Here is a 21114-nt window from a genome sequence, read left to right as displayed (position 1 = left end):
TCCCATCAACAATTCCACTGAACAACTCACCATTTGAAAATCTCTGCTCCGTGACTTTTGATTTCTTTGTTGGTCAGTGGCTCTATCATTTTCTGCCTCTGCAAATGTCTCCATGTGTTCATTTTTCCATTGAATCTCCATTGGATAGTGTGTTCAAAAAAGACGACAAAAATACCCAGTGTACTCCAGTTTCTGTCAGTGATGCAAATCCATTAAAGCACTTAATGCTGATATTTTCAATTGGATTGAACTGGCACTGAAATGGAACGGTGGGAGGGCAGTGAGCATCAGTAATCATCTCTGGAACAAATGGATCTGCTTTGCATGTCCGTAAATCTTTCAAATGAGAAAACTGCTGCTTCATGGATGTAACTTTGATTCACAACGATTGATTTTTTTTTAATGAACGCTGATGTTTCAAAGTAAAAGCGCTTTACTTTTAACTAATTTACTAACATGTATTTTATCATCTTGATGCTTCAAATGAAGAATGCAGTGTTCTTTTTTTTTTAGTTAGATTTGACCGATGTTTCATGCAGCGGTATTGGTGTGATATTACTATGCAGGAGGTAACATGCAAAAAAGAATGAACAGTAGATATCATGAAATGAAAAATGAAAGATAAGGTTGACAAAGACAAGGCCTTTATATGAAAAAATCAAGAGCAACTATGAAACGAAGCAGTTTTATCTTAAGAAGAGAACAATAGGCTACATTTCACTTTCAAAATTTAGGCAAACTAAGGTGATGAAAACACAGCAGTCTCCTGAGATCAATGGTATTGAGGAGAGTTACTCCTAAATCAACGAGAGAGCCGATGGAGACCTCTCTGCGGATGAAAGCAGAACATTTTTAGTCAGATTTTTGCTGCCTCTGTGCAAGAGGTCTGATGTAAGATTTCATGTAATTGATTGAGAAAATAAAAGAACATGGACTTCTAACAGCCACTGGGAGAAAGGATTTTAATCCCCCATTGTCAGATGTGCTTATTTCAGACCATTTCACCCCGATCTTTGTCTCCTTTCAACACCTGCTCCACCAGAGAACAACCAACCACCACAAGAAGGAAAAACAGATGTGACTATGACTTACTCCTTCTTTAATTGTCTTCTGATGTAATACCATATTGATTTAATACCATACTTTTACCAAATGTCAGTGAATTGAGCAGCTTTTTTATGGAGCCTCTTGGACAGACAGGGATGGATAATTTTTTTTTTTAAAAAGGGATTTGATCTTATTGGAACAATTTTCCCTGCACAGTTGTTCAGTACGGATTGTCTCTCCTTGTCTGGTGCTGCGAATTATGGACCTCCCATTCTCCTGCTCCATGCTGCACATGGGTGACACAGGCTGATCTAAACCCCAGCTGCATCTGCTTGTGGACCCACAGGGAATGATGTGTGTGTGTGTGTGTGTGTGTGTGTGTGTGTGTGTGTGTGTGTGTGTGTGTGTGTGTGTGTGTGTGTGTGTGAGAGAGAGAAAAAAATAATGCGTAGAGCGAAGGGATTGCAGGGCTGCACTCACCTCAGCCATTCACAGGCTCAGCATCACACAGTTGATTCAGCACCTTGCTAATAGCGCACACATTAACTGCAGCAAAGAACAGAGGAAGAGTGCAGCAGTGGGAGGGAGTCTGACGTTTGTTGCCTCACGCTGTGCATGTGTGTGTGTGTGTGTGTCTGTGTGAGTGTGTGTGTGTGTGTGTGTGTGTGGGTGGGTGGGTGTGTGAGGGAACATCTGTGTTGAGCAAATGTGTACATGGTGGATCTAGTGTGTATTTGTGAGAAAAAAGGAGGAACAGAGGCAGAAAGTGAGAGAAGAAGGCAGGGAGAGAGAGAGAGAGAGAAGGAGAGAGAGAGAGAAGGAGAGAGACAGAGAGGAGAGAGGGAGAGAGAGAGAGAGGAGAGAGGGAGAGAGAGCGAGTGGACGTGTGTTAGGTTAGTGAGGGCTGGGAGAAGGGATGGCTGTTCACGTTTGAACTGCCTCAAATGCTCAAAGGAAGAGTCGAGGCAAACATTTAGCAGGGAAACAGACGTCTCACTTGGGGACGAATCTCGTTCATCATCTGTAGGGGAAGCAGAAAAGATCTGGCAATGCCTGCTGAAGTGAAAGAGGTACGTGTGTGTGTGTGTGTGTGTGTGTGTGTGTGTGTGTGTTTTGGAATGGCTGTATTTGCTCTGTACCCTCCATCATTTTGTTTTTCTTCCTGCAGAGAACTGTAGCCCTCCATCCACAGCTTATGCATTCTGCCTCTGTCATGATGAATGAAGGAGGCATCACTTGCCTCACCTTCTTGCCTCTCGCCGCTGCTCAGTAAGATCAGTGCAGTCTCCTTTTGTGCAAGGGGGACATGATGCTAATATCTTGATCAAGTCTGTGTATGCTGGTGTGCGTGCGTGCATGTCTTCAATTGCATAGGCAAGCATTAAAGGGGATAATCTTTGATTGCATTATAAGGAAGGGTTGCCCCCCCCCCCTAACAACCCCTCCCCTCTTCCACCCCCCACCCTAGGGGGAAATGCTGCACACACTCTGGTAAGTGTATTGCCATGATGTATCAGAGGTACATTAAATCTGACCATGCACCATTTAACTATTTGAGGATCAGAGTGTAACCGAGACTGAAAGGAGCCTCTGGGTGGAAAGTTTGAAAATAATTCTGCTTCTTTCACATATTTTCATTAGATTATTGGAATCATGTCATACCTTTTAAATTAGTAGAGCAGGAGACAAATCTTTAATAAGAAGAGCCTCTTGATGGATCTATAATTTCAGTGCCATTTTGATTTTTGATGTGCAGTGACACAATCTATAAATTTATTGAAAATATTATGTGCCTCACTGATTCAACAAATAACACAGGGCAGATGAGTTCAGACAAAATTGTGACTAATGTCTTCTGACATCAGTGGGTTGATGTCATGTTTTATTATCCAGCGGACGCATTAGTCTCTCAATCTTGCAGTGTGATAAAGACGAACTGCCTGTTAAGCCTGGTTGCTTCTCTGGTTTGATCACTGAAAAATGACTTGGCCTCACTGATTTAATTGCGTTTGAGAGTGGCCATTTCTTAAATCATTTCCTGTCTTTCAAAGGGATTTGTGACAAGTTTGAGTCATGGGTTACGGTGCTTGTGTCTTTGAACTGTTCACCAAAATCTGAACTCACTCGGCGGTAGACCAGACTCTGTGTCTCATTGAATATTAGCCTGGCTGCAGCTGGCCTCGACACAGTGAGTTGATGTTAACGAGATGCTAATCATGTCCTTCTGCCTTCTGCATTTATACACCATTCTGGATTTTTCTTTTTTGAAGCCAGATTCAGAGCCATCATCTCCTATTTGGCTCTGTGTGCACTCATAGTTAGCTATGGTGCAATGAGTTATTTAAAAGAGCTTTGACTCACAGGGGCCCGGCCTTCCCCGGACCTCTGACAGGGACAGCACACAGGGTCCTGTCCAACCTATCATCATCATCCAAATCCTTAATAAAGCTGTTTGTAGAGGACATTTATACCAAATCTTTTTACTTTTTGGTCAGGCGTTCTTTTAACCAAGCCTAACAATGTCCGTTCAAGCATGGGTCACCTGCTGCCAAATTCTCCTTTGTGGCCGTCTCATCTCCTCGTCCCGATGCCATACTTTGTATTTGGGTACGAGGAGCTCTCCTGGAATTGAGCTCTTTCCCCTCACATACAGCCAGCTGTTCACTGCAGCCTGATTTAATGCAGTACAGTTGGGTTCTCAGCACTTGTCCGGTTTACTGCCGCAGCCTCAAAAAGAAGAGAGTTTGCAGAGAACGAGCAGCTTATTTAATTTTGTTGTTGTTTTTTAAAATATTTTGTCGCTTAGTTCAGAATTTACAGTAATGTCTGCTGAAATAAAAACATGATCAAGCTACAAATAAGCAGCTCACTTAAAAAATAGACCATGAATAATGCTTCAGAAGTGATTATCCAGCATATGACCTTTTAATTGTACTCTAATGTTTTGATGGGTTGTTTCCACTATTATTTTTTCCTGGATCTTTTGGAAATTCAACTGCTGCAATCATAGGGCCCTCAAGACTGAATAGAATAAGATAATAGGATATTGCTTGAAATCATTAGAGCAGTGAAGCAAATTTTTGTAGACACGCTGTAATAAATGCTCAGTTTGCAAGAAAATTACTCTAAAATGTGTTTACAGTCAGATCCTGCCTCCAGTTCTCACCAAGATTATGAATAATTAATCTACTCTGGTTAATAATACCATTTTGCTCAAAAAAGCAAAAAGACGAAGATACCTTTTTGAAATAACTGGAAATGTTCAGACATATCCACATGCTGTACCAGAACAACAGCTGGGATGATGATTGAAGTGGAGGCAAATCAGGATTCAGTAGCAAAATACACACCGATGGCGCACATCCATTACAATGGAGCCGTGTTTTGTCAAGAGGCCCGCTTTTCATACTTACATAACAGAATGAGGAACATCTGTTTAAAGGTGTTTGACCATATTTAAAATAAAATGGCTAGTTTTTATAAAGGTCAGAAATACCTCAATAGCAGAGGTTGTGTTTTTGCTGTTTTATCTGTTTATTGAAAAAAAAAGGACATGAACAGATTATTTTTTAAAGCTAGCGTTTGGCTCAATGAAGAATGCATCAGATTTTGGTGATGAACCGGATGATTGCGGGCCAATGATGCACCGTTCCATTAATTCTCTACCTGTTTTGTGGAGTTCATTTGGGACGTGCACCTGCATTTCACCAGGAGATAGAACCAGGTTGAGCTCCATTACAGATTTGTTTAGCGGGAAGGTGTGCCACAGGGAGAACAGAGTGTAACAACAAATTTCAGCTTCACAGGGGAAAGTCCACGGAGAAATTGAGCTTTATGGTAAATGATTGTGTTTGTGTATTTCCATTTGTATTTCTGGGGCAAACTGATGCAATTCTTTCATCTGTGTGTGTGAGCTGGCTACCCTCGTTTGAGCTGACCTACTAAACTGTATCTGAGACGCCTACTGAAAACACTCTCCTTTACCCCACCTTGATCATTGCAACTGCTCTGTTTTCTTCTTTTCTTCATGAGCCCTGATGTTTTGAATCAAATAAATATTTGACAGACATTTCTTCTCAACCACCTGTACACATTTTGGGGAATTTCACTCATCTGAATCTATTTTGGCCACAATAATATGAAGGAGATAGTATAGCCATACATATGTTGTCCTAGTTTGGCTACTACTGATTTTAGAGCTGCTTAATCTTTTTCTTCTCCTTCTGGCTTTACCCTTCAGGGGTCGCCACAGCGAATCAGTTGCCTCCATCTAACCCTGTCTTCTGCATCCTCTTCTCTCACACCAACTACCCTCATGTCCTCTTTCATTACACCCATAAACCTCCTCTTTGGTCTTCCTCTAGGCCTCCTGCCTGGCAGAAAAATACAAAACAAAGTCAAATTTTCTTACTTTTAGAATTTTATCAGGCGCAGAACTGTGTGCATCATTTAATTCATGAACTGGACTAAATGGAAAATCTGGGTGTTTGTTTGTCAACACAGTTATATTTTTCATCATGCAGTCAGAGATGTTTATTATTGCACAAGATGTTCTTTCTCTTAGCTAGATATGACCGTTTCCTTTAGTAATACAAATACACTACAGTTTAACTATGTTGTGTTACCGATATTGGTCTTAAAATCCACATATTCTAGGCCTTTTCTGGGCTTGCACTAGGAGCTAGTATGACTAAGCCACTGTGGCTCAGTGTAAAAGAATTGAGTAAGCCACAAAAAGCCACACTCTGTCTCCAAGACAGTGGCGCAGCGCGCGGACGACCAACGCTTGTCACGGGGGGACGTAGGGGGGTCCGGGGGAGGGAAATTTTTTAGAAAATGGGGTTGTTTTTCTGCATTCTGAGTGCAAAATCTTCTGTTCAGTTTACCTACAAAAATACACTAAAGTCAACAGTTCAAGCTGAACTATCTTTATTTCTATCCTACTTTATGCAGGTATGAATGTGAGATTCAACAACTGAAAACTTCCATTCACTATGTGAAGATACAGTCATACAAAATATTACTCAATGTTTACTTGTAAATTTTACTTAGACTAGAAGACATTTCCACTTTGACCACCACCAACACCATTGGTATGCCATAGTTTATTTATTTATTTATTTTAAATTCAATAACATGATTTTTCATTTCAATTTAAAAAGGCATATAAAATAGCAAGCGAGGTGAATACATATTTACATGCATCGCTGGTTATTCCTTCCGGTCATAGGGAACAGAAGTCTAAGACTACAAACAAGTATTGATGATATATTTAATTTACCTTCTGATCGGTCTGTCACCACTCCTCCCCCCTCTCAGCATTCACCATTTTTTTATTAATGAGGACTTTAACACAAACTCTGCTAGAAAACACTGGGTTTGATCGATCGTCTTCACCTTGTCTTACACCAATTTTTGTTTTTCATTGGACGAGAGGAGGTCATGAACCGAGTGCATATTTAATGATCGGGAGCGTTCGGGTCACTTCGGCTATTTCCGTCGGCATGCTTCGGCTAAATTCCGTCGGCATGTGGAAATAGCTGCGCTATTTTCACTAGCGCTGCTCGCAAGCGGAAGTAGCGGTGCTAGCGCCGCTCGCTAGCGTAAATAGCAAGTGCCGCTAGCGAGTGAAAAAGTTGTAACTGTGGCTACACGCTCTAAAACCTTGTAGCCAATCTGTTATTTACTTCGCCTATGGCGGACTGGCGAATGGCTAGCGCAAGCCCAGCTTTTTTAAAAACAGTAGCAGCAGGGTCTGTTCCACACTGAGACGGTTGCTGGTTTGAATCCCCAAATGTCCCCAGCTACAATTTGCTTGTGATATATTTTTTCATTTTAAGACACAATAGCTTATGATTAGAATTTTTAAGGTAATTTATACTCTTGCACTGTATCCTTAGTTTTAGATGCTTTTTTCAAAGCAAGAAAGAAGCAGTGAACAGTAAAAATGAAATATAAGTCATCTGTCACTTTGTTTTCATCACTAAGTGCATGGAACTAGTAGCTTGTCACCTATTTTAGGAGCTTTCTCACCCTTCTGACTTGCTCAAATTTTTTTTATTCAGAATTCAAGTACAATTATGGTAACGCAGATAAATCTTATTTGGTTCTAGGATTTTCTCATATAGTAATGTCTCATATAGTTACTGTTAATGACACCTGCGAAACCACCATAATGAAGAGGTAAACAAACTCCAGAACATCTATTTAACAGTTTTTCTGCTTCACTATGTCCCTGGTGGAGGATATTATCTTCCTCTGGTAAGATTGGTCAAACATTTGGGGAAGACTTTAACCTCATGTTGTGCCATCATGGTGTCATTTAATGTAGAACATATGATGACGATAGGGTGATGCTGAACACCGACAGCACCTGACTCACTTCTGTCTGTGTGATTTAGGAACAGAGTTCAGAGGGGCCTCCGCCACTATCTTTGTCCCAGGAGGTTAAAGAGGCGACTCTAGAAAACTCCTCCACTGGTGACGAACTGGACACGCCCACCTCCATCGCGTCCGTCATGACGTCAACAAATGAGAGCTCGACAGAGACTGACACCCCTCAGCAGACAGACACCGAGGTTCATGACACACTGCTGCCACCCACTGAGATGACACATGGTGTTATAACAGTGTGACTAACACGAAACACCATCTTATTGTTTGATATTTATAAAATGTTTGTAGCAATTTTCTCAAAACAAATGTTAAATAACATTTTTTATTATAAAATATAATTAAATTTGGAATAATACTAAACCAAAAACCCAAAACCTTTATAATCTTTTTAAAATCAATTCTATGTTCTCAAATATGATGCGAACGACTGATACAAAGTGGAACACAATTGTCTGTACCATCTTTGCATCTCTACTGAAATGTTTGCTTATTTTTCTGAGGTCACGCTCAGTCAGATCAGATGGGGAGTGTTTGTGAACAGCAGTTTTCACATCTTACCGTAGATTCTTAATTGGATTTAGGTCTGGGCTTTGACTGGGTCATTCTAACACATTAATATAATTTGTTTTAAACCCTTCCATTGTAGCCCTGGCTTTATGTCTAGGGTCGTTGTCCTGCTGGAAGGTGAAGCTCTGTTCCAGTCTCAAGTTTTTTGCAGAAAAAGTTTTCAGGATTTCTACTGTGTTCCCCCTGAATTTGGCTCTATCCATCTCCCCATCAATTCTGACCATCTTTCTTGTCCCTGCTGAAGAAAAGCATCATTAGAACATGATGCTGCCACAATGTTTGATTGTGGGGATGGTGCATTCAGAGTGATGTGCAGTGTTATTTTTCCATCACACATTGTGTTTTGGGCGGACCCGGGTTCGAGTCCCGCGCTGTGCGGAGTTCGCATGCTCTCCCCGTGTCTGCGTGGGTTCTCTCCGGGTTCTCTGGCTTCCTCCCACCTCCAAAAAAGCATGCGCTTCAGGTTGATTGGCAGGTCTCAAATTGCCCGTAGGAATGAGTGTGTGTGTGCATGGCTGTATCTCTTTGTGTGTGGCTCCGCGGTGCACTGGCGTCGTGCCCGGAGTGTCCCCCGCCTCACGCCCTATGCCGCCGAGATAGGCTCTGGCTCCCCGTGACCCACTGCGGCGGATATAGCGGTGGTAATCTGAAGATGACTGACATTGTGTTTTGCATTTAGGCCAAAGGGTTCAATCCTGAGCTCATCAGGCCAGGGCCCCTTCTTCCACATATTTGCTGTTTCCCCCACATGACTTCTGACAAACTGCAAACAGGTCTTCTTATGGCTTTCTTTTAACAATGGCTTTCTTCTTGCCACTCTTCCATAAAAGCCAGATTTGTGTAGGGCATGACCTATAGCTGTGGATCTTTGCTGCTTTTCTGATCAGTGCCCTCCTTGTTTGGCCTGTAACTTTAGGTGGATGGCTCTGTCTTGGTGGGTTTGCACTTATACCACACTTTTTCTATTTCTGGATGATGGATTGAACAGTGTTCCGTGAGTTGTTCAAAGCTTGGGAAATCTTTTTATAGCATAACCCTGCATTATAATTCTCCAAAACTTTAACCCTGACCTGTCTGGTGTGTTCCTTGGACTTCATGATACTGTTTACTCCCCAGTATTCTCTTATCAAACCTCTGAGGTCATCACAGAACAAGTGTAGTTATACTGACATTAAATTCCACAGACATGGCCTCTGATTAGTCATTAGATCAACATTTGATAATTCACCAGTCATCAGGCAACATCTGAAGGCGACTTGTCGCACTCTGAGAAAAGGGGGTAGGATAATTTTACACATACACGTACTTTTCAGTTTTTCAAAATTCAAAAAACATGTGAAATTTTCTTTGTATTTCATAATAATGTGCCTTTTAGTGTGAGTCTTTCACATAAAATTCCTCTAAAATATATTTATGTTTGAAACGTTCAAAGGGTATGAATACTTTTGTGAGCCACTATATGTTTAGTTGACAACTTAGAAGAGCCAATTGTCACTTCTGTAAGTCTATAAATCCTACTGACACTTTGTTAACTGTCTGCTTTTAATGTGCTATCACCAAAATTGAACAAAGGCATAATATATTCCTTAAAAAATCTGAACAGCACACAAGAGTTCCTTTTCGTCTGAGGTTCCTTGTAGGAGTCTGGTTTCCTTTGGTGTCTGTACTAAATGTTCATTACAGAGATTGGAAAAATTCCGAGTCTCACTTTTATTGGTTTGGATGGAAGGGTATTGCCTTCTGGAAGATTGAGGCTATGGTGTTTAAATCTATTCATTGAACTGCTCCAGATTTACATGTGTCTGTGCTTAAAAGTTCTGTTTTTTTCACACCACACCAGGATGAAGGAGGTAAAAACGAAATCAATTTACTAAGCCATACAATTGAATTTCCTGCAATATAATCTGCTTCTGAACAGTGTCTGGACCTGAAGTTGTTTCATCAAACTCCAATCTGAAGTCATTTTCAACAAGGGAAATTCATTATTCTTTGGCAGGAAAGTACAATTCATTATTTACTGGTGGCTGGCAAAGTCAGGGATGTGTTGACATGATTGTGATTGATCATCTCATAGAGAAAGGATTTAGACTGGGTGCTAATGTTTAGATAAGTGCTAATTACACATGTAGCTATCAGAAACATGTTTGGTCTAATCCATGTGAATTATGGAAAAATAGTTCCTGTCCTGACTGTAAACACACCAATTTTGTACCATTTAATTTTGATAGAGGAAACCTTCTGGACAAATGGGATTTTAAAGACTTACTGATTAGACTTCCTTTAGAGATAATAGCTGTGTTGCATCAATCCTTGTAGGAGTCCAAGGCCCTGGAACAGGAGGGCGAGTCGGCCCCAAGCGAGTGCCAAGAATCATCAGAGCCACAGCAGGAGAACAACCAGACACCAGACACAGCTGATCTCACGTCAACTCCAGAGGTTCAGAATAACACTCCTATTGAGCTGCCAATTAGTGAAGCAAAAACGGAGCCTTCTGAGTCAGTTACACCAACCACAACAGCTGCAGCACCAACGCAACCTGAGGTGAAAACGCAGTCTGGTCAGCCGGTAAACGCCACACTGCAGAAACGAGTATACACCCTTCCTGACAGCTACAGAGGCATAGGGGGTGACTTATGTACAGGGTATGGAAGCCTGTCCCGCAGCACCCTCCACAGCTACTGGCCCGTCAATAACCTCCAGCCTGGGGCTCACCATACTTTACCCTTCCTCCGGGACAGCTATGCCCCTGCGGGCCACAGCAGCCTGACAGAGGAGGATGGATTGAACGAGCGCGGAGAAAACCCAGCTGCCAACTACCCAACACATGGAGGAATCCCCCAATTCAGGCCAATTACCACCATGGAACTCCTCAGGGAGCCCTCCAGGACCAGGTAAGAGGACAACCTATTAGATCATGCTCTATTGATCACACAAGTCTGACTGTGTGACATTGAACAACCCTTGTGGTTTCCATGGTACCTAGACGTAGGGTCAACTACAGATCAGAGCACACATGTATTCAGTCTTTGGGGAAGTAACTCAATCCTGTGATAAACCAGTGACAGATCAGGGGGTGTACCTGACCTCCGCCCGTAGTCAGACGGGATAGGCATCAGTGTAAACTTGCGACCCATACTACTATTCCTACTGATATTACTACTACTACTACTACTATTACTATCACTAACCCTACTACGACTACTACTGCTGCTGTTACTACTACTACTACTACTACCACCACTACTATTATTTTTACTACTACTACTACTATTACTACTACCACTACTACTACTACTCCCACTACTACTACTACTGCTGCTATTACTACTATCACTACTACTTTTACTACTACTGCTACCCATCCATCCATTCATCTATCCATCCATTGTCAACCACTAAATCAACAACAACAACAACAACAACAACAACAACAACAACAACAACAACAACAACAAGACTACCCAGTTGCGCTCTGAGCAGTTGCCTTCACCCCAGACAGACAGGTGGACAACGGTAAAGCAGCAGCTGGCATCAGTCAGGAATATTAGGCTGCTGCAAGGTCAATAAATAAGTAGTTGTGAGCCCACACAACGTGACAATATTGTTTACAATACACAACTCATCATACAGTTAAACTCACTGGAGCACAATTTATTAAAGTCACAAATGACATTCCTGAGTGAGGAGACTCCACAATGTCCCCGCTCTCATGAAGTAATCTTTTTTTTTTAAATGCAAATTTTCTTAAATTTGTGTCCTTTTGTAGCTGGAGTTAACTTTTGGAGGAACCTAGGCCAGCTGCTTCTCCCAGTTAGCTATCTTTAAAAAAAAAAATCAGCTTAATTGTATAAACATAGATGTTTCATAGAATTTTATAGCAATAAAGAAAATCAGGGTATCACCCAAAATGTTGATTAAAATGATGAAATTCTTAAAATTCAAGATGAATAACTCTTTATTGTTGTTCTGACTATTCATGGATGACTTTCTCTATCTCCTCAGAAGTGGATATGATGATGCCTTCATGGCCCAGCTGGAGGGGAACCTGAATCCTTTCTTCCAGGCCATGTGTCGAGCCCAGACGCTGCAGTTCCCCCACAAACGTAGCAGCATGGTCAGCCTGGACAGCATCCGCAGAGATCCTCGATGGAGAGACCCGAACCTGCACGAGGTGATCTCGATGCTCAGCCACCCGATGGACCCAGTCAAGTCCAACGCTGCTGCCTATTTGCAGCACCTGTGTTATGAGAACGATCGCATCAAGCAGGAAGTGCGACAGCTCAACGGGGTGCCCATGTTGGTGAAATTACTGGATCACCCTAAACCTGAGGTCCACCGCAAGGCTTGTGGTGCTTTGCGCAACATATCTTATGGAAAAGACCACAATAACAAGATGGCCATCAAAAACAATGATGGCATCCAAGCTTTGGTCAGACTACTGAGGAAGTGTAGCAACATGGAGGTCAAAGAGTTAGCCACAGGTACAGGTCAATACCTTCCTCTTCCTCAAGTTAGAACTATTCCCTTAACTTTAAAGCTTTTGCTTCATCTTCCCTGTAGGTACTCTGTGGAACCTCTCCTCACATGAGCCACTGAAGATGGTGATCATCAACAATGGGCTGCAAACACTGACCGATGAGATCATCATCCCACACTCAGGGTGGAGAAAAAATCCACCTGACCCCTCCAAACTGATGAGTGCTGAGTGGACCACGGTCTTCAAGAACACCTCAGGATGTCTGAGGTAAGTTAGATGGCTGGACCAGACGAGAACAGTCAAATAAAGTCAGCTTTGTGATGGAGTTCTTGAAGCTTTGTTCACAAAACTCTCTGCAGGAACGTCAGCTCAGATGGGGCGGAGGCCAGACAGAGATTGAGAGAGTGCGAGGGGCTGGTGGATGCTCTCCTTCATGCCCTTCAGTCAGCTGTTATCAACAAAGACACTGACAATAAGGTTGCTCAACTGATCACACTAACTTAAAGTTAGAGGCACGGAAATGTTAAAATTCTATTTTTAGTTCAGGAAATATCACATTTGTTTGCTTAAGAGAAGAGAAGTATTCAATTCATTCTGAGTACAAGAATTAGTCAGTGTGAACACCCGCATAACACCTACCACGGGTATTATATTTGATTGACATATCCTGTCAATTGTTTTCGGTTTAGTCGGTGGAGAACTGCGTCTGCATCCTGCGAAACCTGTCATATCACGTTCACAAAGAAATACCAGGAGTGGAGCGATTTCAAGAGCCCCACGTCAATCAGCTGATGAGGTCAGTGGGTCACCAAAAGAAGAAGAGCGAATCGGACTGTTTTGGAGGGAAAAGACCCAAAGGTTGGTAGCTCATCCCATGTGATGAATATAGAGAAGCATCATTTATCATCTTCAGATGCAGAAGATAGTTGTAACAAATAACACTTTAGAATTTAAGTTGCATTACTATTGATATTTGAGGCCAAGGACAGGCTTGAATTTCAGATTCTGCAACTAACACTTTGAAATCAGTCAAAAGGTTTTACCTGGCTGATCGAGAGTTCCATGTATTTAACCTCCTGTGAAGTCATTAGTAATTCAAACTGTTCTTGAGATCACATCAGTACTGTTGACCTGCCCCATTACATTGTGAGTCGTAAGGGCCATTGAGGGTACAACCTAGTTGTTTATTGACACAACCGTTATGTGAGTTGAACGGGTCGCACAGATCGAGGTGTGAATGGTAATGAATTCCCAGGGGAATGATGTTAAGGTTGCGTTGTTCCAATCGGCAACGGTCTGCTTCTCACACCCGACTCAACCCTGTCTAGAGATGGTTGTTACACTTTGAAATAGATCACTGATTAGGTGTCCATTTGTACCTCTTTGTTGGCGATATGATGTTTTTTCCCCCCACTGGACTAACAATGCAGTGACACCCTGAGGCAAACTCTGGTTATAACACTGAAACATGCCACACATGTGACCTCAAAGACCGTCAGTCAGAACTGTGGAGGCCTCTTCAAGACTAAAGAGCAATAAAACCAATCATTTCATCTTTTTAAATTTTAAATTAAATTTCAGAATTTCACGTTTCTCACCCTAGAACCTGATTATTTCATGCAGGAATTTTAGCAGCATTTGTTTTTTTGAACATTTTTTTTGCTCTTTCTCGTATGTCCAACTTTACACAACACAACTAATATAACAAGAATATTTTCAACCATTCAAAGCTTGTGATGAATAATCCAAGTAACAATTTGAAATCACGGTTGATATGTGATCATTAATAGACTGCAGTCATTTGTGCAGTAGGAAACAAACTCATGGAGACACAATAGGATTTAAGTTAATTATTATTTGAAGTTGTGTGACTTTTCATCATCATTTCTAACGAACCATACAGTTAATGATACAAATTTGACAAATGCATCTCTGTTCTGAATGTGAACGTGATGATATTAATTCCACAGAGTCTCACCTCATGAAGGAGTTTTGTTTTACACTCCCCTGTCTTTTTCCAGCAAAATCTAATCTTTGATTTTCTACTTTTCCCTTCGGCCAAATTCATCAGAGGAGTGGTTTAATCAAGGTCAGTCTACCAGTTAATCCTGAATGCTTTCATGGCAGTAATACTGTGATTCAATACCACGTTGAATTTACTGACATCTGTTAGTACACTAATATAACGAACCTCGGTGTTGGTGTTTGTGTGCATGTGTATGTGTCTGTAATGTGCAGGTTGGAAAAATGGATTTGTGGACAGAAAATATGGTACAATGGATTTACCAAAACGCACAGAACTCATGAAAGGTATACATAGTACCAACTTCACATAAATTTTACAATTGATAAGAAAAGAATAATTAATATATTTTACTATGACATAAAGCAAAAAATTAGCGGGACACGCATTAGGTTCATCGTTATCATCATCATTATCATAAAGCACTTTTATCCAGCATCAGTGCCTGCTTTCTGTGTCATGTTATCTGCTTTGTGTGCATGATGTCAGCACGGCCTGACAGATAATTGCTTTAAAAGCACAGCCACACATTGGCATGTGCAAGAGACTGTTATTAGAGCAAATTAAAAGCATTTTAAACACTTAGAATCTGGAATAATTTGTTCTGGCATGTGCCGGTAGTTTTTGAAGATTCCGTATAACCTATGTACTCATACATCTTTATTTAGCACTTTATGAGCAATTTTATGGCTGCAAAAGCCATGGATGCATCATTTATATAAGTGATTAAAATAGTACTCTTTGGCTATGAATACTGTGTAAAAGGTAAAGGTGCTACCTTCCTTGTTAGCCAGTGAATGCAAATCAGAATGACAAACATGTTGCAGTCCCAGATCAGCTTGATGCTACTTTATCAACCATCCAAAAGTCCTGCAGGAGCACTGAGCTGTAATTATCTTGCATGGAAAGTTTAATTAATTTCACATATGGTAGTTTCTGTTCTATATTCCTATGGAGCCAACCTTGACTTTATCCAATGCAGATAGAATAAAATATGGAACTATTTGCACAAACTGATCTGGTGACCATCATCTTAGTCTTCAGTAACTGATTCAGGGAATGTGCCACTGCTTTAATGTCATCCTTAAATTTGTCTGATTTTCTGTTTAAGGTTTGGAACTGCTGTACCAGCCAGAGGTGGTGAGGCTCTACCTCTCGCTCCTCACCTGCAGTCACAACCACAACACCGTGGAGGCGGCCACAGGAGCATTGCAGAACCTTGCAGCAGGAAACTGGGCTGTGAGTTGAATGGAACAGTTCTAGACTGTATAAACTGGATTTGCAGAGACTACTTACATGACAATTGCCTCTGTAGGGCCATAAACAGGAAATTACCCTTTGCAATTATGTAACACTTGATTAAGTGACCCATTCATATTGAACTAATTTGTGTTCATGTGTTTTTACAGTGGCAAAGCATACCTTTTTTTTGTACTGCCTCAGTACCCTTCTAAATTATTTTTGAGGAGAGATTTGAAATCGATTTGTACCTGTGTCATCAGTTAGATATAAATACATCAATTTAATTTGGATGCGGATTTTGAGCCACAGGCAAACAAGACATCATCCTCAGGCATTTGTTGCACACGGTGGCCTGTGTTCTTTCAGTTTGCTTTCAGCTTTTGTGTTTGGTTTTTGCCTGACTTTCTGTTTCTGTGTCTGATGGAGCATCAATATTCAAGTGTGCGGAATGAGTCAGATGAGGGGTCAATCATCTTAATCCAACTGGACTCCCTGGGACTGACTTTGTCAGCAGCATGCCTGATCAAAGGGCACTTTTACTGCTAGATCCCCAGAGCGAATCCATAGGGCTGTCAAATAATGTGCTTTGCCAAGATATACTGTGCAATAAATGTCACTATAACTTAAGATCCATACAAGGTCTCTGCTCAGATTAAAGGAGTTTAATCCTGAGATTTTGAAATTAAATGGCATCACATGCAAGAAAGACAGTGAGATTAATTTTTCCTTATGATATCTTGACATCTACATTTTATTTCTGCAATGTACTTGTTGTGATATGGGTGGTTTGGGAAAAGTGGTGACAAGAAAGAGGTCCCTAGATGTAAAATCTGTCTTAAAAACCTCAAGGTCGACATCACTCAGCTCTTAAACACTCTGTCCTTTGCAGTGGTCCATCTACATCCGGGCTACTGTGAGGAAAGAAAAGGGCCTCCCCATTTTGGTCGAGCTGTTGCGCTCAGATGTGGACAAAGTGGTGCGAGCTGTGGCTATCGCCCTACGCAACTTGGCGATGGACAGGAGGAATAAAGACCTAATAGGTACAGAATTGCTTGTGTGATCTGCATGAGTGTGGCTCTATACCTGCCTCTCATGCTATTTCTGTCTCTTTGCTGGCACTACAGGGAGCTATGCCTTGAGGGACCTTGTCGGCAACCTGCCATGTGGGCAGCAGCATCCAGCAAAGAATCTTGAGGGCGATACAGTAGTGTCTATTCTGAACACGATCCACGAGATCATTACTGATAGTCCAGAGAATGCCCGGGCTCTCATACAGGGTCATGCTGTTCAGAAACTGGTGGCCATCAACAAATCAAGGTACTTAAATGATTTACATAAAACTCAGCTTCATTCACCATAACTGTACTACAGAAAAAAACCACACATTTTCTAGGTAAGCTAAAGTTTGGTTTGGTTAGGTTGTATTGTAAAATCGAAGCCTTATATTGATGTTTTTTAAAGAAGAAAAGGCTTTCATTCATCACGACAGCACTGTCCCGAAGACACCCTCCTTTATTTACAAGTTTTTAATGATTTGCTGTCAGCCAATCAGCACGTGAGACGAAGGCAGCTTCCCATGTGCTCCAGACAATATGGGCCTACAAGGACCTAAGAAACACTCTGAACAAGGCCGGCTGGAACAAGAGTCACTTTAAGGTATTTTTTACTGCTAAATACAGAACCAGTGTGATAATGAATGAAGTAAAAGTTTCATGGGTTACACTTCCTTGGTGTGTTTGTTGCAATGACTGATCAAGAACCTTTATACATGCAGTAGAAAAGTGTAGTGAGAGAATCTGTGTTTTGTCACAGTAATATTTGAGCTAATTTGAAATATAAATTGTATAGCTGCCGTGCTTTAAGGAGAAAAAGAGAGATTGTTTCATTCTTTCTAGTCCTTTGTGATAAAAAATTAAGGTGTGTTACTGTTTAAGACATTCTAATGAAGCCGGTGAACCAGGCTTTTGTAAAAATACAAGACGAAAGCACAACATGGTGGTTGTCGTCCAGTAACATAATGTCTTTTGACTTCCCAAAGCCGACATCAACTGGAGTGACTAAAAAATCCAAGACTGGAAAGAAAGGCAGCGATGACATCACCTTGCCTCTCATGGACAAAAACCAAGGTCAGCAAATCATCGCGTTTATGTAAAATGTTATTCAATCACAATCTAAATGTGAAAAGTGTCCTCCAGCTCAGAGAACAAAAAAGCTTAAAAACATACTGCAGTTCTTGTCATGTCAAGGACAGAGAAATAGGCATTTTCAGTAGCAGACAATATTCTTCCCAAACATAGCCTTAAACCAATGATGTGCTGCCAAGGTTATCAGCGCTGTGACTTATTAGCCTGTACAGTTTCTCCCAGAGGCAGAGTAGCCGGGTCACGCATCACTAGTCACATTTCATTTGTTCCAAAAGGCCACTCACATTCCCCCCGTCAAGAGGGACCCATAGCTTCCCGCTGAAAAAGGGGTTTTCTCTTAACACCTTCCACATGAATTATGAACATAAATTAAAATCTCCCCTTAGAATATAAAATTTAGGGGAAAAGATAAACAGTAGTAGAATTATTTAATTGCTTTAGCCCACTCTCTCGCTAGTGTTTCAATTTAAATGAATAGATATGTTTCATTTTAAAGTTCATCAAATATGTACGTATTCTATGACTGTATTATTCCACAGTGAAAATGTTTCAGGGATTTAGAGTGAAATTATTACAAACTTTAGGAACTCAGTGTAATGAAATATATGTAGACTTGAGTAGTGTTAGCCACAAGAAGTTAATTTTAATAATTATGAATAAAATTATACATGTAGACTAGGTCCATGATCAAACAGAGTTTCATCTCCATCTGCCTAACTGCTTCAAACACACCTTGACGTAGCGCTTCAGGAAAAATGTAGCAGGGCTGTGTCCACAACTGGGAATTCAAATATAATTAATGGGCAGACGCAGTGTGATGTCTGCACCCTGCACTCAAAGGCAGAGAAGTTCTTTAACTTTTTTCATCTCTAAAAACCTCGGACAGTAATGTACTCATCATATGCTGTTTTGTCAGTTTTTAAATGTACATTATTGTGAGGAACTTTTTAGTTGCTATTTAATGTCAAGGTTAACAGCCTGGATAACGTTTACCTACACTGACATTTATCTAATGTTCTGATAATGAACTTTCTGGGAGACATAACCCTGAGGCTTCTCAGCAAGTTGCCGATTGAGGAGATGACTGAACCCATAATTTAAAAAGAGCAGGCAAAATGTTTATCTAGAAAGCAGTTTATTTATTTATTTATTTATATCCTTTTTTTCCTTGTTTTATCTGATGTTAAAGTGATTTATGATCTTCATTTAAAGACGTTTATGCAACTTTAGAGCCAAACGATAGAGTTGGAGATGGAAAAGGACCTGTTGTTGAAAGAGACGCCCACCAGGTAATCTGTATTTGGTCCTACCCATTGCTTCTAAAAGTATTTATAAAATCATGGAATTTACTTTGCATGGAGCTTCTTTTGCTTAAATCTGACTTCCTGCCCTGGTGGAAGAAAAAGCAGACAGAAATTTTTTTATTTATATGATTTTGCATAATTACTTTCTTACACCTTTTGTCTGTTGGTGTATTTCCTACAATTTGACCTCTTGTTTGCATTTATCCTGATCTATAGGGACTAAGTGAGAGAAAGCACTTCATCAGAGCTGGCAGGCCTGCAGTGGGCCTGATGGATAACAAGCCTCCACCTCTGGACTCCTGGGTGTAGTAATGACAACATGGCAGGTCAGGCCAGTCAAACCAGTCAAATCCTTAGAGACAATTTCCATTGGTGACAACAGATTTCTGCCATCTGATCATTCTTGTACAAATAGACAAACGCGTTTAATTAGAAAAATTTGTTTACAGGAAATAATGTTGGAAACATTTTCACATATTTATTTAATGGAAACAGATTTGAAGGATTTGGTCATTTAGGACGAATAAGTGTCTTTTGACACCAGAAATAATTAAATATGCAAGAATCATGGCTCCAAAGAATATGTGACTTATACAGTCTGTATTTTAAAGCTGCACTAACTATGAGATTCTTAATATGGATAAAAAGTGGATAAGTGGATAAAGTGACAGGTAGGTCTGGATTCTGAGATAAACTGATTAAATATTTTGGTCAGTGTTTAGAATAACTAGATAATTAGAATTAGGCTGCAATCGAATACACACAAATCATATTGGAATTAAATTTATTGTCAGTCAGCCTGCCATCAGACTAGACTGTGAGGTCATTAAAATCCTCTCTATTCCATTTGTTTTGATAACACGCAAAATGGGATTGTAAATGTGTAACAAAGGACTGTTAATATTCTAAATGAAAGTATTTATATTGTAATATTTATTGTAATACTCATGGTATTGATTAAAGGTTATTAATGTGTATTAGCTAAAACTCGTACGTAATCCCACATTCAATACAACTCTGCTTTGCGTTGGTCTTTTTTTGCATTGCAATGTGAAATGAAAATTTCAAATAAATCATGTGCATAATTTCTCATTTTTATTTTATTTTTTTATTTAAGTACTATATATATTTTATTCTAGTCAGCAAAACAACCACTCATATTTGTTCGATCCTATTAGGTATTCTTATGCCAAATCCATCTACATGATGATCAAAATGAAAATGCATTACTGTGCTTGATTTATGTTCATGCAACACAAGGATTAAAAAAAAGACAGAGGTTCCAGTACAAATGTGGGTTATGTTATGATGCATGTCAGCAGCATTTGCCAGCGAAAAAAGAGGTCAGGCACTCAGCACAATATGTAACTTTTCAAACCACAAAGGTGACTTATGAGCCAAAAAACAAATTACTTTAATCATTCAGAGAGAGAGAGAGCCGCCTGGGAAACAATGTCAACAATCACAAACAGGAAGTAACAAAGGTGGAATATGTTGAACATCTTTTACATGTGAACATTTCTTTTACACAAATCTAGTTATTTACATACCACCAAGTTTGATTTGACTTGATGCCACAATTTTTCAGAAATCGTTCTGATTATTTTGTCAAATTACTTTGTTTGCCCCGGATAATGTGGAGATTAAAGGCAGTTAGTCATTCTTCAACACTGTCACCAGATGCTTTCTCATGTAGTTGAATAAGGAGTCCAATCCAGACCTGCTCTTTTTGGTATTAAGGTTTAATTTGATCAGTATTTGAAAAAAGTAACAAAAGCATTTTAAAAATTTTGTTTTCAGCATGATGCAGAAAACTCATAAATCAATGCTGTTAATCTAAAGGAACTTTAAGGAATGTGTTGTAGGTGGTAAATAAGAATAAAAGCACAACTCAAAATGTGACAGAATATTAGA

General features: G+C 40.3%; 1 protein-coding gene across 1 annotated transcript; it reads left to right on the top strand.

Moving 5' to 3' along the window:
* The first annotated feature begins 2013 nt into the window (after nt 1–2013).
* On the top strand, nt 2014–20186 carry arvcfa (ARVCF delta catenin family member a). The gene is made up of 16 exons (XM_068334908.1): nt 2014–2117; nt 7449–7625; nt 10327–10901; nt 12013–12491; nt 12571–12754; nt 12847–12964; nt 13177–13345; nt 14559–14576; nt 14726–14797; nt 15622–15749; nt 16642–16792; nt 16877–17069; nt 17297–17408; nt 17791–17878; nt 19109–19185; nt 19417–20186. The coding sequence occupies exons 1-16, from the start codon at nt 2097–2099 to the stop codon at nt 19507–19509; spliced, it is 2655 nt and encodes an 884-aa protein (XP_068191009.1). The 5' UTR covers nt 2014–2096; the 3' UTR covers nt 19510–20186.
* Nucleotides 20187–21114: the final 928 nt, after the last annotated feature.

The sequence above is a fragment of the Antennarius striatus genome, chromosome 15, assembly GCF_040054535.1.
Source record: "Antennarius striatus isolate MH-2024 chromosome 15, ASM4005453v1, whole genome shotgun sequence".
Taxonomy (NCBI): Eukaryota; Metazoa; Chordata; class Actinopteri; order Lophiiformes; family Antennariidae; genus Antennarius; species Antennarius striatus.
The sequence above is the reverse complement of the archived record's forward strand: the minus strand, read 5'-3'. Positions and strand labels throughout refer to the sequence as shown.